The sequence below is a fragment of the Myodes glareolus genome, chromosome 4 (genome assembly GCF_982192425.1).
Source record: "Myodes glareolus chromosome 4, mMyoGla1.1, whole genome shotgun sequence".
Lineage (NCBI taxonomy): Eukaryota > Metazoa > Chordata > Mammalia > Rodentia > Cricetidae > Myodes > Myodes glareolus.
The window spans coordinates 84477061-84493134 of record NC_142029.1 but is presented as its reverse complement, the minus strand read 5'-3'; the positions used below and the strand labels follow the sequence as shown (position 1 = coordinate 84493134).

At 38.7% G+C, this 16074-nt stretch overlaps 1 protein-coding gene across 4 annotated transcripts in view; it reads left to right on the top strand.

The window, feature by feature from the left end:
- Positions 1-16074, top strand: part of Scaper (S-phase cyclin A associated protein in the ER) — a 354060-nt gene that overhangs the window by 245267 nt on the left and 92719 nt on the right. For all 4 annotated transcript variants that reach the window (XM_085688786.2, XM_085688784.2, XM_085688782.2 and 1 more), the window contains one exon: positions 13040-13155. In XM_085688786.2, coding sequence (XP_085544912.2) covers positions 13040-13155 — 116 coding nt within the window. The remainder of the gene's footprint in view (positions 1-13039; positions 13156-16074) is intronic.

The following is a 16074-nucleotide window of genomic DNA, read 5'->3' as shown; positions in this document are numbered from 1 at the left end:
TGAGTATCTGTGAGAGGAGGAAGGTTGCTGTAGGTATTGTGGTTTCAGCAGTAGCTACAGTGGAAGGTTATAGTCTTATAACAGGTCATAGCAGCAGCGTGGGCCCTATTCATACTGAAGGTCCAAGACAGTCAAAGAGCCCTCTGCGTGTCACTCCTTGACACACACACACACACACCAGGTGTCAAGAGATAGTTAGTGTTGTGTGTTTATTACTTTATGAGGTCCAGGTAAGGAAGTTACACCCTTTGCTTGGTCTGTCATGTCAAATAAGTTCTTTGGCCTAGTTTCCCTGATAGAAGTTTAATGCATTTAATGTCCTTATGGTTTAAATTTTCACTCCAGTAAACTTATGTGGAGGCCCTCTTTCTTCTCTAAAGAATACATATCAGTTTCTGTTGTGTGTATTATGCCTGACAGCATAATATGTATTGTGGTGTCGTTTTGGGGTCTGGGGACTGTAGTCACACTTAGCTCTCAAAACTAAGTCAAACGCTACTTGTAAAATGGAGTCTGTTAGAGAAATATATAGCCTGAAAAAATAGTATTTTGTATAGTATGGGGTAACTTTGATCAAAGAATAGCCTGACCTCAATGCATAGGATAATGTATGCAGTAAGACATTAATTGCTAAGGGAAGAAGAGGAAAGGAAATATACTGAACAGATAGTGATTTGTATTAGAGCTATATAAGAAAATTTGAAAAGAAAGTAAATAGAAGGGGAAATAATCAAAAAGAAAGGGTGGGAATTAGGCAATCCAGCCAAAAGTTACCAGAAAAGAGCTAGAGGCAGCATTGTGCATTAAAACAATTTTATATAGCCCCAACACTCAAGGACTGAACAGGGAAATTCCCACTTCAGACCAATGAGTTCTTTGGCAAAGTCTATCAAGAAGAAAATGAGATGGGAAAACAAAATTGAACAGGATAAATTAAAGCAGGTCTACTTAATTGAAATTAAATACTAAATAAGGAACTGTTGTATGGAGAGAGGGTTCTTTGTTTGTCCTGGCCGCCCTGTTAGCTTACACCTGAAATAATCACAAGAAATTGTATTAATTAAATTACTGTCTGGCCCATTATCTCTAGTCTCTTATTGGCTAACTCTCACATATTAGTTTAGCCCATCTCCATTATTGTGTATCACCACTTGACTGTGGCTTACTGGCATGAGTCTAACCAGCATCCATCTTGGGCAGGAGAACCATGGCGTCTGCCACTCTGCCCTTTTTCCCTGTGCTGTCTTCCCCGCCTGAGTTCTGCCCTATCAAAAGGCCAAGGCAGTTTCTTTATTCAACCAATTAAAGCAACACAAATACAGAAGGACCTCCTACACCAAGGAAAGTATAAAAGTGAAGGAAAGAGAGCTGGGGTAGGGGTTCAGAGCCTGGATGCAGGCCCCTCCCCCTGGATGCAGGGGGCCAGGTCTGCTCTCTTCATTCCCTTGTAAGATGCCACCTCTGTGCATCCCCTAAAGGGGACTTGTCTCTGAGGTTTACTCCATTGGCTGAGACCAGACTTGTATTTCACAGAATACCACATGGTTCTGACTCACTATTTTCCCCTTCTGTGTAGAAGTATTTACAGGTCAAATCTCAGAGTATAGTTTCCAGGATACTCTGGATTTCCAGAGTAATCATTACCAGGAAGGACATTTACCTCTAGAGCCCTATGCCACTGACTCCACAGGAATCTTAAGATGACTTCTCCAGTGTCCCCCTCCATACACCACCATTTCCTTACTGGTTCAGCTGCCATATGTACTCTCCTTCCTAACTCTCCCCTTTTTTCCAATTACCTGTTACTGAATGTACTGTGAGAATTTTCTGACACTCTGTCTTGTGGTGCTGACCCTCAACATGGATTCTGACTCTCTCCTTCTGCTTTCCAAAGATTCTTTTTTGCTACTAAAACTAGTATTTTCCACCATTTCCTCCTCATTGATCTTTATTGTAAGTACTTCTTTGAGTGTCCAGAAAGCAAAGCTATTTCTTTATTATTAACTGCCATTATTCATGGGCTCACACTTCATCACCCATGTCTGTTGAACTCTTAGAGTGCCCCACCCTGCCTCTCTCTCTCAGCACTGTTTGAATTACTGCTTTGCAAGAACTGTCATCGCATACAATACCACAATAGGATGCGGATGATATTCTTACCGTTCTCGTTAGTTTCACTTATGCAGGTAGACTAAAACTTAGAGATGTAACTTGCTTGCAGTTCTGTAATAGTGACCCAGGAGTCACACTAAGATGTGTATGACTTTGTAGAGTCTTAGCTCTTAACCGCATACTATTATTTCCTTTTTGCATAGTCTGCGCTAAAAACAAAATTGTTCAATTGAACTAAAACATCTGTAAATTTTTATAATTATGTAATGTTTTATATATGTATATGTAAAAGGAGTGGTGGGCTGCTTTTCGTCCTGCCCGGCTCTTGGCTGCCTGGCTAGCTTAACCCAAAATAATTACACGGAAACTGTATTCATTTAAACACGGCCTGGCCCATTAGTACTAGCCTCTTATTGGCTAATTCTCACATCTTGATTAACCCATTTCTAATAATCTGTGTAGCACCACAAGGTGGTGGCTTACTGGGAAAGATTCAGCATGTCTGACCTGGCGGCTGGTTCTATGGCATCTGCCTGCCTCTGCTTTCTTTCTCCCACAAGTCTGTTCTGTCTTCCCCGCCTATCTATGTTCTGACCTATCAGGCCAAACAGTTTTCTTTATTAATTAACCAATGAAAGCAACAGATAGATAGAAGGCCCTCCTATATCATGTATATATACATATATATGTATATATGTATAAAGTTTCCCTTGACAGATAGCACTGTAGACTTGAGGAGCTGCAAATGTCTAGATTGGAGAAGATTCTACATTATTCCTAAAACCAAATCTACCAAAGTTTGAAAAGGAGCCATTACTTTTATAGCTAAAAATAAATAGTAAAAGACATAAAAGAATTATAAAATCTAAGAATTTCTCAAGGACCTTGAAAATAATCTACTTCTGTTCCCAGAGTTGGACACTATATATGAAAGAAAGATGCATCACAGAATAATTTAGGTGGTCATTTTGCTAGTGTAAAAAATTGTATATAATCTCTAGTCTTACTTAAATATTTTTCTGATTTATTTTATAGGTCATTATCTTGAATTGTATAAACAGGCTTGTTCAGCTAACAATTTGTCGCATCAAATAAGTAAGGAATATACAGCTAGTACTTTAGTAATTCAAATCTGGCTGAAGATATGGCTCAGTGGTTAAGAGTGCTTGCTGCTCTTCAGAGGATCTGTGTTCTGTTCCCAATACCCTTATCCAATGGCTCACAGCAGTAACTCCACCTTGGGGTGATCTTATGCCATCTGCAGATAACTTTAGTAATATGCATAAAACCCCACTCATACATATACATATAATAAAAAAATTCTAAATTTAAGTCTAAATCTAATGACAACAGCAAAAAAAAAACCCTACATAATGAAAATCTATACTTTGGATTCTATACTCAAGAAATACATGTGTATTGTTTTCTTTTAACTATTTTTTTTTGTATGTGCATGTGCACGTGTGTATGACAGTGTCTATATGTCTGGAGGTCAGAGAACAGCCTTGGGTATCATTCCTCAGGAATGCTGTCCACCATGGTGTTGAGACAGGTTCTCTTTGCAGGAGGAAGCAAATGGATTGCCTGGAAAGATGGGTAGGTTTCCAAGGATGATGTGGGTAAGGAAGATCAGCAGATTCAGTATCAATTCAGGAAATTATATACCATTTAAAATGGCTGTGGTGATGGAACTGGAGAGATGGTTCAGCAGTTAAAAGCACTGACTGCTCTTCCAGAGGACCAGGGTTCAATTCCCAGCACCCACATGGCAGCTGACAACTGTCTGTAACTCCAGTTCCATTGGATCCAATACCCTCACACAGACTTATAGGAAGGCAAAAACCAATACATATAAAATAAAAATAAATTATTAAAATGGCTGTAGTGTAATATGAGTGGGAAAAAGTGACAAAGTGGACTGGAGAGATGGCTCAGAGGTTAAGAGCACTAACTGCTTTTCCAGAGGTCCTGAGTTCAATTTCCAGCAACCACATGGTGGCTCACAGCCATCTGTAATGAGATCTGGTGCCCTCTTCTGGCCAGCAAGCATACAGATAGACAGAACACTGTATACATAATAAATAAATAAATCTAAAAAGAAAAGAAAAAGTGACAAGGTGATTACAGTCCAGAGGACATAACTGGTCTGTGTTTCTGCTGACATAGGAAAACTTATTTTGTGATACAGGGCACCACACAGTTGTTCCCTCTAACTGTTCTTTGTACCTCATTCTCCTCCCCTCTTCCATGCAGTACATTATTTCTGCTTACCATTCTCAGAGCCCCACCTCTCCATTCTTGCTGGAATGGCATTGTGTGCTCCCAGTACCTGTAAAGGCACAGTTGCTCTTTAGCATCTTTGCAGTTTTGTTTTATTCAATAACTTTATTTGTATTGTGGATATATGAACTTACATCTGACTTAAAGCAAAAATCTACTTCCAATTCATACTAAAAGCCTCATTAAGTATGAATTGGCCATCAAATTTGTCTTTCAAATGAGCTTGTAATGGGAAAGAGATTTATATTTGCATTTTATAATGAAGAAGGAGCTATCGTGGGCCTCTGTTCTCAGGCTTAATGACGCCTCTGAATTTTATTTGCCTTAAATAAGCAGACTTCTACACATCTCATTCCCCTTTAGTAAAGCCTTATTCTCACTCAGCACAAATAGCAGCAAATCGCAGCTCTGATGTAAGAGTTCAGTGGGGCAGTGTTAACCCTTCTGCAAACATGTGCTCATGTTTACTTAGCAAAATCAAGAAAAAAAAAACACATATTCTAGAAAGACCCATTGTACTGTTCTTCACATAAGAGCATATTATTTGAAACATTTTGTTGTTTTGTTTTGTTTTGTTTTTGTTTTGTTTTTCAAGGCAGGGTTTCTCTGTAGCTTTGGAACTTGTACTAAAACTAGCTCTTGTAGACCGGGATGGTGGAAGTCAGAGAGATCTACCTGCCTCCGCCTCCCAAATGCTGGAATTAAAGGCATGCACTACCACCACCCGGTTGTTTGGAACATTTTAATGCATAACAGGGGTTCAGTATTTATGTTACTCACTTTTCATCCATGAGCAAAGTATAGGCTAATCGTGTACCTAGAATTCCCCAAACCTTATTTTGCCACTTACCTAATATTTTGTATCAGATAACCTCCTAAGTAATATTTTGTGGTATTTTTCTTTCTTGGTTTCTACCATATACCCTTTTTAATGCTAAAGAAGAGGGCCTAAACCAGAAAGCAGGTTTCAGATAATCCGTGTGCAAAGTATTTGATATTGTTTATCACTAACTACTTCCTTTCATTTCCTCTAGACAAAAGTAAGTAGACTCCATTCCTGCTAGCAGAATCATTTCTAATCTGGCCATGCTTCATTTTTCTGTGTCCCATTGCAAGTCTTTTAGGGCAGCTGCTTCCCCCTGTAACAGAAAAGAAAAATCATGCATAAAAAACATCAGGCAGTATCTTGCTAAAATGAGAATGAGAGCTCACAGAGATGTGCTCAGGTTCACTGACCTCTAGGAAAGAAAGGAAATGGAATTTGGTTTGCAGGGTATTGCAGGACAGTTGAGGTGAAGCTAAGTAGAGCCCGTCTTGGACCAGCTGGGATCGCTACTAACTCTGGTCCCATATTCCTTCCCACCTCACCAAAGCCTTGCTTCTCCCCTGCTGTGTGCACATTTTGTCCCCATTTCCTGACAGTCTCGGTCAAGAGCTAAACTACTGAAAAAAACAGCTGAAAAAAACTATTCACATTTCCATTCCTTAGAAATGTTAGTTCTTGTTAGTTCTTTCATACTTTTTTATTTCCTTATGACTGTCAAACTAACATTCTTTATATTCTCTGGGCCTGGGTTGTTTCAAGAATTTCTTTTTAAATGCAAAGAAATTCTAATATAGGAGAGTTCAGGATCCCACCTCAAAGATTACCTAGTTGTCAAAATAGGATTATGCTAAATACAATGTGGTTCTTCATATTCTACCCTGGGAGAGAAAAGGCCAGGAAAATCCAAAGATGTGAACAGTTGAATATTGTACCAGTGTGTATCCATATGTTTTCTGAGTTTGATGAGGGTACCGTGATAAGAAAGAAGTGAAGCTAGATGAAGGCTGTAGAAACCACGCTATCCTCATAGCCTTTCTGTAAATATGAATTGTTACAAAATGTTTTTAAATTTTTAATAGTACTAAAGCCAACACTTTACAGGTTTGGAATACTTAGTAATAAATGTGCCAAAGACAAACATATACTAGATTTCCCTACAGTGCTCTTGCTCTAAACCCCTCCCACACTCACGAGTCATGGAAGCCTAGGTTTTTCCGCTGTTTGTTCCTGTCTGGAAAATTGTGAGCCGTTAATTGATGACTCTGAAGCTAGTTTTCTTGAATGCTAACTGGGATATTCATCACTGCCTTAAGAGACTGTCCTGAGGACTGCCACACAGCCTGCCACATGTAAACTGTCAGCATCTTATTCATGCATAGTAACCATCTGGAAGGCTCCTTTGAGAAAAGTAGAATTTGTATCTCTGTTTTAACTTTATCTTTGTTTTCACCCCTTAAAGTTTTTTGTTCTTTCCTTAGTGATATATAGAATGGTCTGGGTTTTGACTTTTCCTAAAAGTAGGATGAAAAAAACAAGCAAAGTTAATGAGGCAAGATGTAACTAAGGTGGTAAGAGACCCTACAATTAGCCTTCTCCCTCTGGGCCCTGCTCCTATGTCCCCTTCAGATAGGCCTGAGAACAGGACCTGCCTTCCCTGACACTCCTGTTTCTAGTCTTCCCACGTATACTCTGGACTCGGCTTTTCCAAGCACATAGGTGTTTCTAAGCCTTCTTTTCCTTATTGTGATTTGACGGGATCCTCTCCTCTCAAGAGAATTTTTTCCATCAGAAAAATACTATGCTTTAGTTAATTTTAGTCAGTAAATATTTACTGAAAACTTCCTTTTTGCTAGATCCAATATAAATATAATCCCGGAAGAATTTGTCCATGTTACAGCTCTTGTCAGTATTACCTTCTTGCCCAAAACAATCTCTTCCTTGGTCATGTGGTTCAAAATTTGTTTCAGAGATCTTGAAAATATGATAAAAATGTCCCCATTGTAGAAAGTATCAATGAATTCCATACTAAATTTTAGTTCCTTTCACACAACACCTTTCAACGAAGAGAAGCATAGTCAGGCCTTGACATCTTTTATTAGTCTTCTCTGCCTAAGCCACCATCTCTCACCCTGATCCCTTCACCCATAGTTCAAATGGGTTAGAGAAGACACAGTCCAGCACCACTGCAGCTTCCTAAAGGGTGCACATTTTCATTAGCATCACAGAGTAGTTTTTGCCTGGTCTTGACAAAACTTCTCCAACCTTCCTAGGTCTCACCATGTTCCCTAAGCTTTCAAACGCTACTTTAAAGTTTGGAGTCTTTTTGGCTTCACATTCCCACAAGTTTAGAATTTCAATCTTGTGATTTTCTTGCCCATAGATCCTTAGTCCTTTTGGTGCTGGTGCTTACAGCTAGAAATCTGAGCATAGATACTTACTCAGATTGTAAGAATGTGGGGAAGCCAGCAAACTGGATGAAAGTTTTAAGGGGAAAGCAAGGTGAGCGGTATCTGCCCATTTTGCTTTCTCCTTTTTAAATTACCATTAACATGTGAGAATAGTAAAGGAATAGAGAAGCATGTCCTTGAAGTGTGGGCTGAGCTTTACTTGCAGAGAACAATCATAAGAAGCTGCATTTCCAGGATCCCTGTATTTATAAATTGGACTACTGAGTTCCACATTTATACATGTCTCAGAACTATTTCTAAATGGGTCTTACGGTGCCACAGATGCACAGAACAAATGCCTAGCCTATCCTGCTAATGAACATGCAAACAGTTTTCCCCATCTGCCGCCTCTCTAAAAGCTAGGAAGGCCTTCTTCAGTGATCACAAAGAACATAATGACTGTGTACAGAAAAGTCAAGTACAAAGGCCAGCAGCCTTTGCAGGTCACCAAAGATTAACAGCTGCCTCTCCTTTGATTGGGAGAGCTAATAACAGTTACTCTACTTAATAATTGGATGGGTTCCCAGGCCGTGTAATTCAGATTGAAGCTGTCATTTTTTTTCTGCCCTTTAACTAAGCTGGGTTATTAGAATGAAGCCACTAATCCTATTAGTCAGTTTTCAGTCCATAGTGGGAGAGAGCAAGGGAAGACAGAGCTGTTAAGATGTTATACCAGATATAGAAAGAAGAACTGTACATTCCATCCCTAGAGGTACTTTTTCTTGATCAAATCATAATTATAAAAGTTTTTAAAGTTCTTTGTGAAATTATTTTCTAGCTTTACATTCTAGGTGCAGAGTATTTACAAAGGAGGTAAAGGAGGAAGATAGACTTAGTTACTATAGAATTTATCCTGCTAGAATAAAGTGTTTTCAGCTAAAGAGTAGTCTTTAGTTGTTAACTGTTATATGCATCCTATGCTTGACTGTGCTTGGAAACACAGAGACCAGAGCATTTAAGCTTATCATAGACACAAATAAATATATAGAAGATTTTGACTTTAGTTGAAAGGATCAGAAAGTCTCACTGGAAGAAGTAACTTTTTATCTGAGTCTTAAAGGATTGAAAAATAGCATGTGAACATTAAGACTGAGAAGGCAACAGTTCTGATGTCTGATGGAGAAAATACTTGTGTTAAGCATTTTTAGTGTAATTACTCTCTGTGCACGCTTAGGAGGAGCATGTATAAGACAGTATGTGGGAGAGTGCCCCACTACTGGGGCATTAAGGTACCCAAATATGAAGAGAGCAGCAAGTGCCAAGTGATAGGCACAAAAAAGTCAGTGTGACAAGACTTGGGAAGAGACAGAAAGAAGACCATCTACTCCTGTCATATCTGTCTGGGTTATTGTGTGAAAGTGATTTTTTTTCATTTATATGTTTGAAAAGTTTCTTTTTAATCCCTTAATTTCAGCATTTGAAATGGTTCATCATTGAGATAGCTTGATTTCCTTTTTTAGTATCCATGAGGTAAAGAAGTAATCTCAAGCCAGGTATGGTGGCTTGTGCCTTTAATTCCAGGCAGAGGGAGTTGGGTTCAAAGCCAGCCTGGTCTATGTAGCAAGTTCCGGACCAACCAACTCTGCATGCATTGTCAGGCCTTGTCTCAAGAAACCAAAACAACAACAAAATAATCTCAGACATTATAGGATTATTATGTCTGCCTTTAATGTTTAGAGAGGGACAAGAGCTGTTTATTTTGCTTTATTAAGGAATGGGATCCATTAGGGGTTGGTCTTTCTTATAATACAGACAGGCCTCAGTATTAACTTAACCTCATATGTCATAGGATATTTTTGTTGTCTACCATATATTATTAGTTGAGCCATTTGTCCAACAAGTACATACCATTGCCCTTTTCTGCCAGAACTAGGATTGAGTAACGAGTCAATAGCTCATAAGGAGCTTGTAGACTGTAGGGTAAGAGAGCAGATAAAACAAATAGGAGTTGATGGCAGGACATGAAAGATAAGTTAGGAGGATGCTGAGCAAAGTGTCCATCATCTGGCTGTACACAGTGGAATAGATCAGAGATTGCTTACTTCATATCTAATTCAGAAGTATATATTACCTTGATTCCTGAAGGAACTGAATTTTTTAAATTTTACAGTTGATTTTTGCCTCTTGCTTTATTTTCCTAAAACGATAAAAAAAATTCTATTTTCAGTAGTATGTTAGTAAGAAAAATGGTTTAAGTTGGTTTTCATCGTTCCTGAAGTTACTTATTTTTGTTCTGCTAAATGTCCATTAGAGTCAGTGCCTTAAGATCTTCAGGAGGTCATAGCCATGTTGGCATATCATAAAAGGCTTTCAGTTGGGTGTTGTGGGTTTTTTCCATTGTTGTATACATTAAACTGCTCTGCTTTTACTCAGTCTGCCACTTCTACAGTGTTGATCTAGGCTCCTCCTTCCTGCCTCAAGCAGAAGAATATGAGACTCTATAAACTGAATATGGGAACAGTAGGCATGGACAGAATGGGCAGCAGTCAAACTGAAGCAGAAATAAGATTATCACATCCTAGAGTCTGAAACATTGTAAGAGTAGAGGAAAAGAAAAGAGTGTAAAAAGCCAGTGTCTTAAGATGTGTTAAAATCTGGATCCTTGCCCTCAGTGTATTACTTTGCTTTACAGATGTATTTCACTTGTTCTTAATATAGTTGTGTATTTTTAAATATTGTATCTATAATTTGAGTATAATACATGTAACATGAAAAGGCCGGCTTGTTTGTGTTTTTCTGTCTCACCCACCAGGTCCCCACAATTGTTTAGTCCCAGAGAAAAATCACACTGAGATCTCTATAAGTTATAAAGCTGATTGGCCCATTAGGTCAGGCTACTTATTAGCTAACTCTCTCATCTTGATTAACCCATTTTTCTGATCTATTTTAGCCATGTGGTTCAGTACCTTTTTCAGTGGGGCAGCTCACATCCTGCTGCTTCGGAGATCTGGGCAGGAGTGGGAAGAATCAACTTCCTCCTCCCCAGAATTCTCCTGCTCTCCTGGCATCATTTTCACTTCCTGTCTGGTTTTCCGCCTACACCTCCTGCCTGGCCAATCAGCGTTTATTTAAAACATGACTGACAGAATAGACAATTCTCCCGTACCAGATACAGAAGTTTTTTTTTTTAAAGACAGAGTCTCTCTATGTAGTTGGCTGTCCTGGAACTTGCTATGTAGACCAAGCTGGCCTCAAGCTCACAGAGATCTGTGTTGGGATTAAAGATTTGTGTGTGCTAGCATGCCCAACTGTGTTTACTTCTTGATGCAGAGTCCCTTCACTGTCTTCATTTGATTTCACATGTCTCAGGGTACCATAGGCCGAAGTAGTAGCTACCAAATAGTATTCATATGTAACAAATGGTTTTATTTGTATGAAATTCTATAATAGACAGATTTAATTTATGATACTATTATACAAAAGAGGATTGACTGCAAAAGAGAAGTGAGGAAACTTAATTGGGTTATAGAAATTGTTGTGTCTTGATAACCATTTGTCAGATTTAATTGAATACTGTGTACTTAAGGTCTCAGCTTTTCACTCAGTTATAAAAAAGTTGAAAATATCAAACCATAAACAGCCAGCAAACATAAGATACTTACTTCCTAGTTGCCAAGAAAAGATAAATACAAACCTCACAAAATGCCAGCACATACTGTTGAAAGGACTAAAGTTAGAGAGGCTGATAGAACTAAATTTAAATAAAAATATGAACTAACTGAAATGACCAGTGTACCATGGTGTTTACACAGATTGATTAAAACATTTTAGGATACTGCCCATAGCTAGTAAAACTAATCCTGTGCACAGTTGTGACCCAGAAGTTCCACTCCTAAGCCTATGCCCAATTCATCTTATGTGCCAGATATGTAGAGCAATATTGTCCAAATGGAGCCACATAAAAATAAAAAGCTTCTATACGGTGTAGCATATGAATGGGGTAGTTTTGGACCAGAATATGTTGCTATCCAATTTTTTTTACATGTGTGGTACTTAAAAACTAAGGCATTATGGGGCTAGCATGAAACTCAACATCAGGGAGATTCTCAGGAATCCACAAGGATGACTCCAGCTAAGACCCTAAGCTATGGTGGAGAGGGTGCTTGAACTGGCCTTCTTTTGTAGCCAGAGTGATGACTACCTTAACTGTCATCATAGAGCCTTCATCCAGCAATTGGTGGAAGCAGATACAGAAATCCACAGTGAAGCACTGGGCTATGCGTCTGGAGATCAATCCAAGAAGGTGGTGGGGGAGCAATAATACAAGCAAAGGAGTCAAGTCCATGGGGATGCCCACAAAAACAGCTAACCTGAGCTAGTGGGAGCTCACTGACTCTGGACTGATAGCAGGGAAACCTGCATAGGACAAACAAAGCCCTCTGAATGTGGGTGACAGTTATGTGACTGGGGCAGTCTGTGGGGCCACTGGCAGTGGGACCAGGATTTATCCCTAGTGCTTGAACTGACTTTTTGGTGCCCATTATTTTTGGAGAGATACCTTGCTCAGCCTAAATATAGTGGGGAGGGTCTCAGTCCTGTCTTAAAGTGATGTGTCAGACTTTATTGCCTTACTGAGGAGTGGATGGGGATGGGGTAGAAAGAGCCAGAGGAGAGGAGGGAGTGGGAACTAGGATAGGTATGTAAAATGAGAAAAGATCATTTTTAAAAATTAATTAATTAAAATTAAAAACATAAAATAATGTAACAGAAAATTGTTCTTTCCTTCCCCATGCCAGAAGACTGCAAAGAGTTTAGAGAAATTTCTTTATAGAAAAGTTATGTATAATTCAGAAATTATATAGAAATCATCATAGATTGAGTTCTGAAATGCTTAATGTTCTAGTGAAAGCAAAGAGAAAGAATGTATACAACAAACATGTTCAGCTGCCTGGTATTGCTGACAAACATCCCAATGGAGATAAACCTATGGAAGTCAGCTGCTCTTGTTACATAGGACTTATGATTACAGGACAGCCGTTTCCTTTTCTTGATAAATGTGCTTTGCCATCTCTCCACTGCTATGTCCTGCCAACCCCTTACGTCTTTCTGCCTGTCTCATGCTATAACTTGCCCAGAAAAGCCTTCTCCCCAAAATATGATTGGTCACCTATATTCATGCATCCTTTGCCTTCCCTTCAGGATACTAACTGTAATAAAAATCACTTAAAATGATGTGACTGGTATGTGTCCCATTCATCAAACTTTAAATTTCATAATTCAGGTGGCCATGTCTATGTTCACCACTATTTGCCCTCATTTCCCTGCACCAAGAAATCATTCAACAAATATATCTCAACTGCACACTAAATATTTCATTTGATTAGAATTTTATGCCTAGGATATTGTACTAACTTCTGTTTGTGTTTCTGTCTAGAATGTGGCAGATCAGATTGCATTTCAAGTTGCTGGTGGATTAACAGCCCTTGAACACATCCTTCAAGTAATGGCCCCTGCCTCAAACATGAACACAGTTTCACGAATTCCTCCTAAGTAAGTATAGTTTCTTAATCTGAATTTCATTTGTAAGTAATTTCTGCCTTGTTGTTTTCATATGGGGGAACCACAAGAAAATTCTCTCTCTCTCTCTCTCTCTCTCTCTCTCTCTCTCTCTCTCTCTGTGTGTGTGTGTGTGTGTGTGTGTGTGTGTGTGTGTATTTAGACTTGAATAGCAAGAGCTATTAAGGAGAAAAAAAAGGAGTTGCTTGACTTCATTTTCAAAATCCAAATTAGCCTCAAAATCCTTATAAGGAAATCTTTTTAGTCTGTGATTGACTCTATTCTTAAACCAAGAAGAACTGATGGCGTCCTGGAATAGGAGTGGAAGAAAGCTAACCTTCTGTATTGTTTGTGAAGGAGTTAGGTCCGTGGCCTGAAAATGAGTCTGCAAAATGACAGAAATCCCCAAACTCAGGAGGAGCATTCTGAGGCCAAGATTGCCAGAGTCTGAAGTCTCAACCAGACTGCTGGAAACTGAATTGCACCTCAGTCACTAATGGTAGATTGTCCTTTGACATAAAGATCCTATGTACATTTGAATCTAATTTCTATCTTCTAATTTTGTCAAGTCATATGTTAGTGTCTGTCCATTTGAAGTATAGTATTAGAAAATATTATTTCATAAGTATTTTTTCACAGTTATAGCATATGCAATTTCTAGGCAGTTTGTGGGGATTCTTATTTGCAGTTTAAATGAGTTTTTGATAAAATTTTATCTATACCTCTGAGAAAATGTTACTCTTTTAGCTAGTAAAATAAACAGAAAGTTCTGTTTGTCCTTTGGGTGCAATGAGGGATTAAAAACAAACAAACAAACATAACAGTTTGTCTTTTTTTCCTGAGATGCATTTTGGTAAGATTAAAAACAAAAACAAAAAAAAACCACTCACTACATTGACTTCAGAGTCCCGCAAATCTAGGATCTGTTTACGCCAGCAAGTGCCTTTTTCATATTGCAGCTCTTTCCCTATTTGGTAGAATGTATGTAAAAATCTTTGCAAACTATGAAAAGTATTTTATAACTGTTAGGTGAAGTATGTTAAGTAGTGGTCTTACCTGATTTAAATTATAGTCTGTTTGCATGAGGTACTTACAAGTAACACAGACTTGTTGACACAATTAACATGAGTTCCTTTGCTCTGCTGACAAGATAGAGGTGATTAAACTGAAGGAATAGCCCTTAAGTCTGTGAGAGAGAAAGTGCCATCAGACAGTTGCAGCAGGCATGAAAGTTTATCTGATAGTGAGGCATTTCTCATCAAAATATTTTATTTCCATGTCATTGCTGGGTATGAGAGATGAGAATCACTTCTGTGTTGATGGCAAGAAAGAAAGGAGAGAAGGACTGAGATGTGTAAAAAATACTTAAGAGTAAAAAGTGAAATGGCATTTGATTCTGTGGTTCAGTGTTTTGATAATCATTAGTAATTCATATTGTTCAGCTTGAGTTTATCTTGAGATTTTTAAATTTTGGTTTTTGTTTTTATTACTTAGTTTTCTGGTGAGTGTCAAAACACATGATCCTAAGGTCTTGGACTGGCAACCTAGATTAAATGCCATTTCTCAAAGGCTGCTTTTGCTACAGGCAAAGGTTATGTTCTTATGCTTATCTATATTTCTCCTTAATAGAGCAGAAGAGAGTTTCCACAGTTCCTAAAAAAGACTTATGTGAGAAATAGTATGTTCCCATTGGAAAGGAGAACTGGAATCCTGAGAGTCTAGTCCAGTGCCCTCGGCTGTCAGCAGCACTTGACCACAGTGCCATGCTGAGAACTTGTCTCATCGCCAATAGATCTGAGTTTTCAGCTTTACGTTGCCCGCAGATAGAAACCAGCATTAGGAGCCATCATCATCTAATAGTGGCTCTGGATTCTCTTGTCTGAGCACACACTCAAGATTGTAACTGTATCTACCGTCTTCTTAGATACTTCCTAGAGCTACTGTATTAAAGCCCAGTGTGCTGGGCTGTGTATCCATAGATAGGTGAGAGAACTTCTTCAGGCACTGTGGTCTGAGTCAGAGCAGGCTGCTGGAAATATGTCAGTGTGTAAACTTAAAAACACTTTCTGCACAAACTTCTGCCGTGGCCCTGAACTGTCCATAGGACCTTGGTACCCCACTTGCTCCCAGGCGGCCCAAACTCCCTTTCCATCCCTGATTAATTCTTACTACTCATCTCCATGAACCTTCTGCCGTCTTATATCTTTCTGTGTCCCTGTTTTCTGCTTCCTGTGATGCTGTATGGCTCTTACGGAGAGAGCTGGCAGTTTAGGCTATCCTGTATTGTTTAATTTTCTTCAGTGATAAGCAGCAGACTTAAACCATTGTCTAGAAATAGCCATCATTTTGAACTCTGGAATCCTACGACTGACTGACTGTAAGCCTGATGCATCTCTGGCCAGAAGCCCTGAGTTCCATGTGCATAGATGAACCTCTCCCTGCTCCTTTTTTCTTACCACACTGTGTATCTCAGTTACTTCACAAGTGACTCTTTAGCCTTGCTTTGTCCGTAGTTATTGCAAGGTAGCTTCTTAAGAATAGTATTTCCTTCCATATTTCCTTTATTTTTAAGGATTCATTTTGTTTTTTATCTATATGAATGTATGTTTATGTGTGTACACATGTGTGCAAGTACCCTCACTATGAGCTGCTTATTATAGGCACCTGAAATTAAACTCTTTTTCTCTGTAAGAACAGGAAGCTTTCTCACCTTTTGAGCCATTCTTCAGCAATCCCCCCTCAAAAACCCCTAAAGATATCCTAAGGTGAAATTAAGAATATGGAACTAGAGATTTCATAATTTGGTTTTTCTTATAAACAGAATAATACTATGTAATGTAAATGTACCATATTTTCAGTACCCATTTGTGGTAGTTTGAATACAATTGCCCCCATAAGCTCATTGGGAGTGGT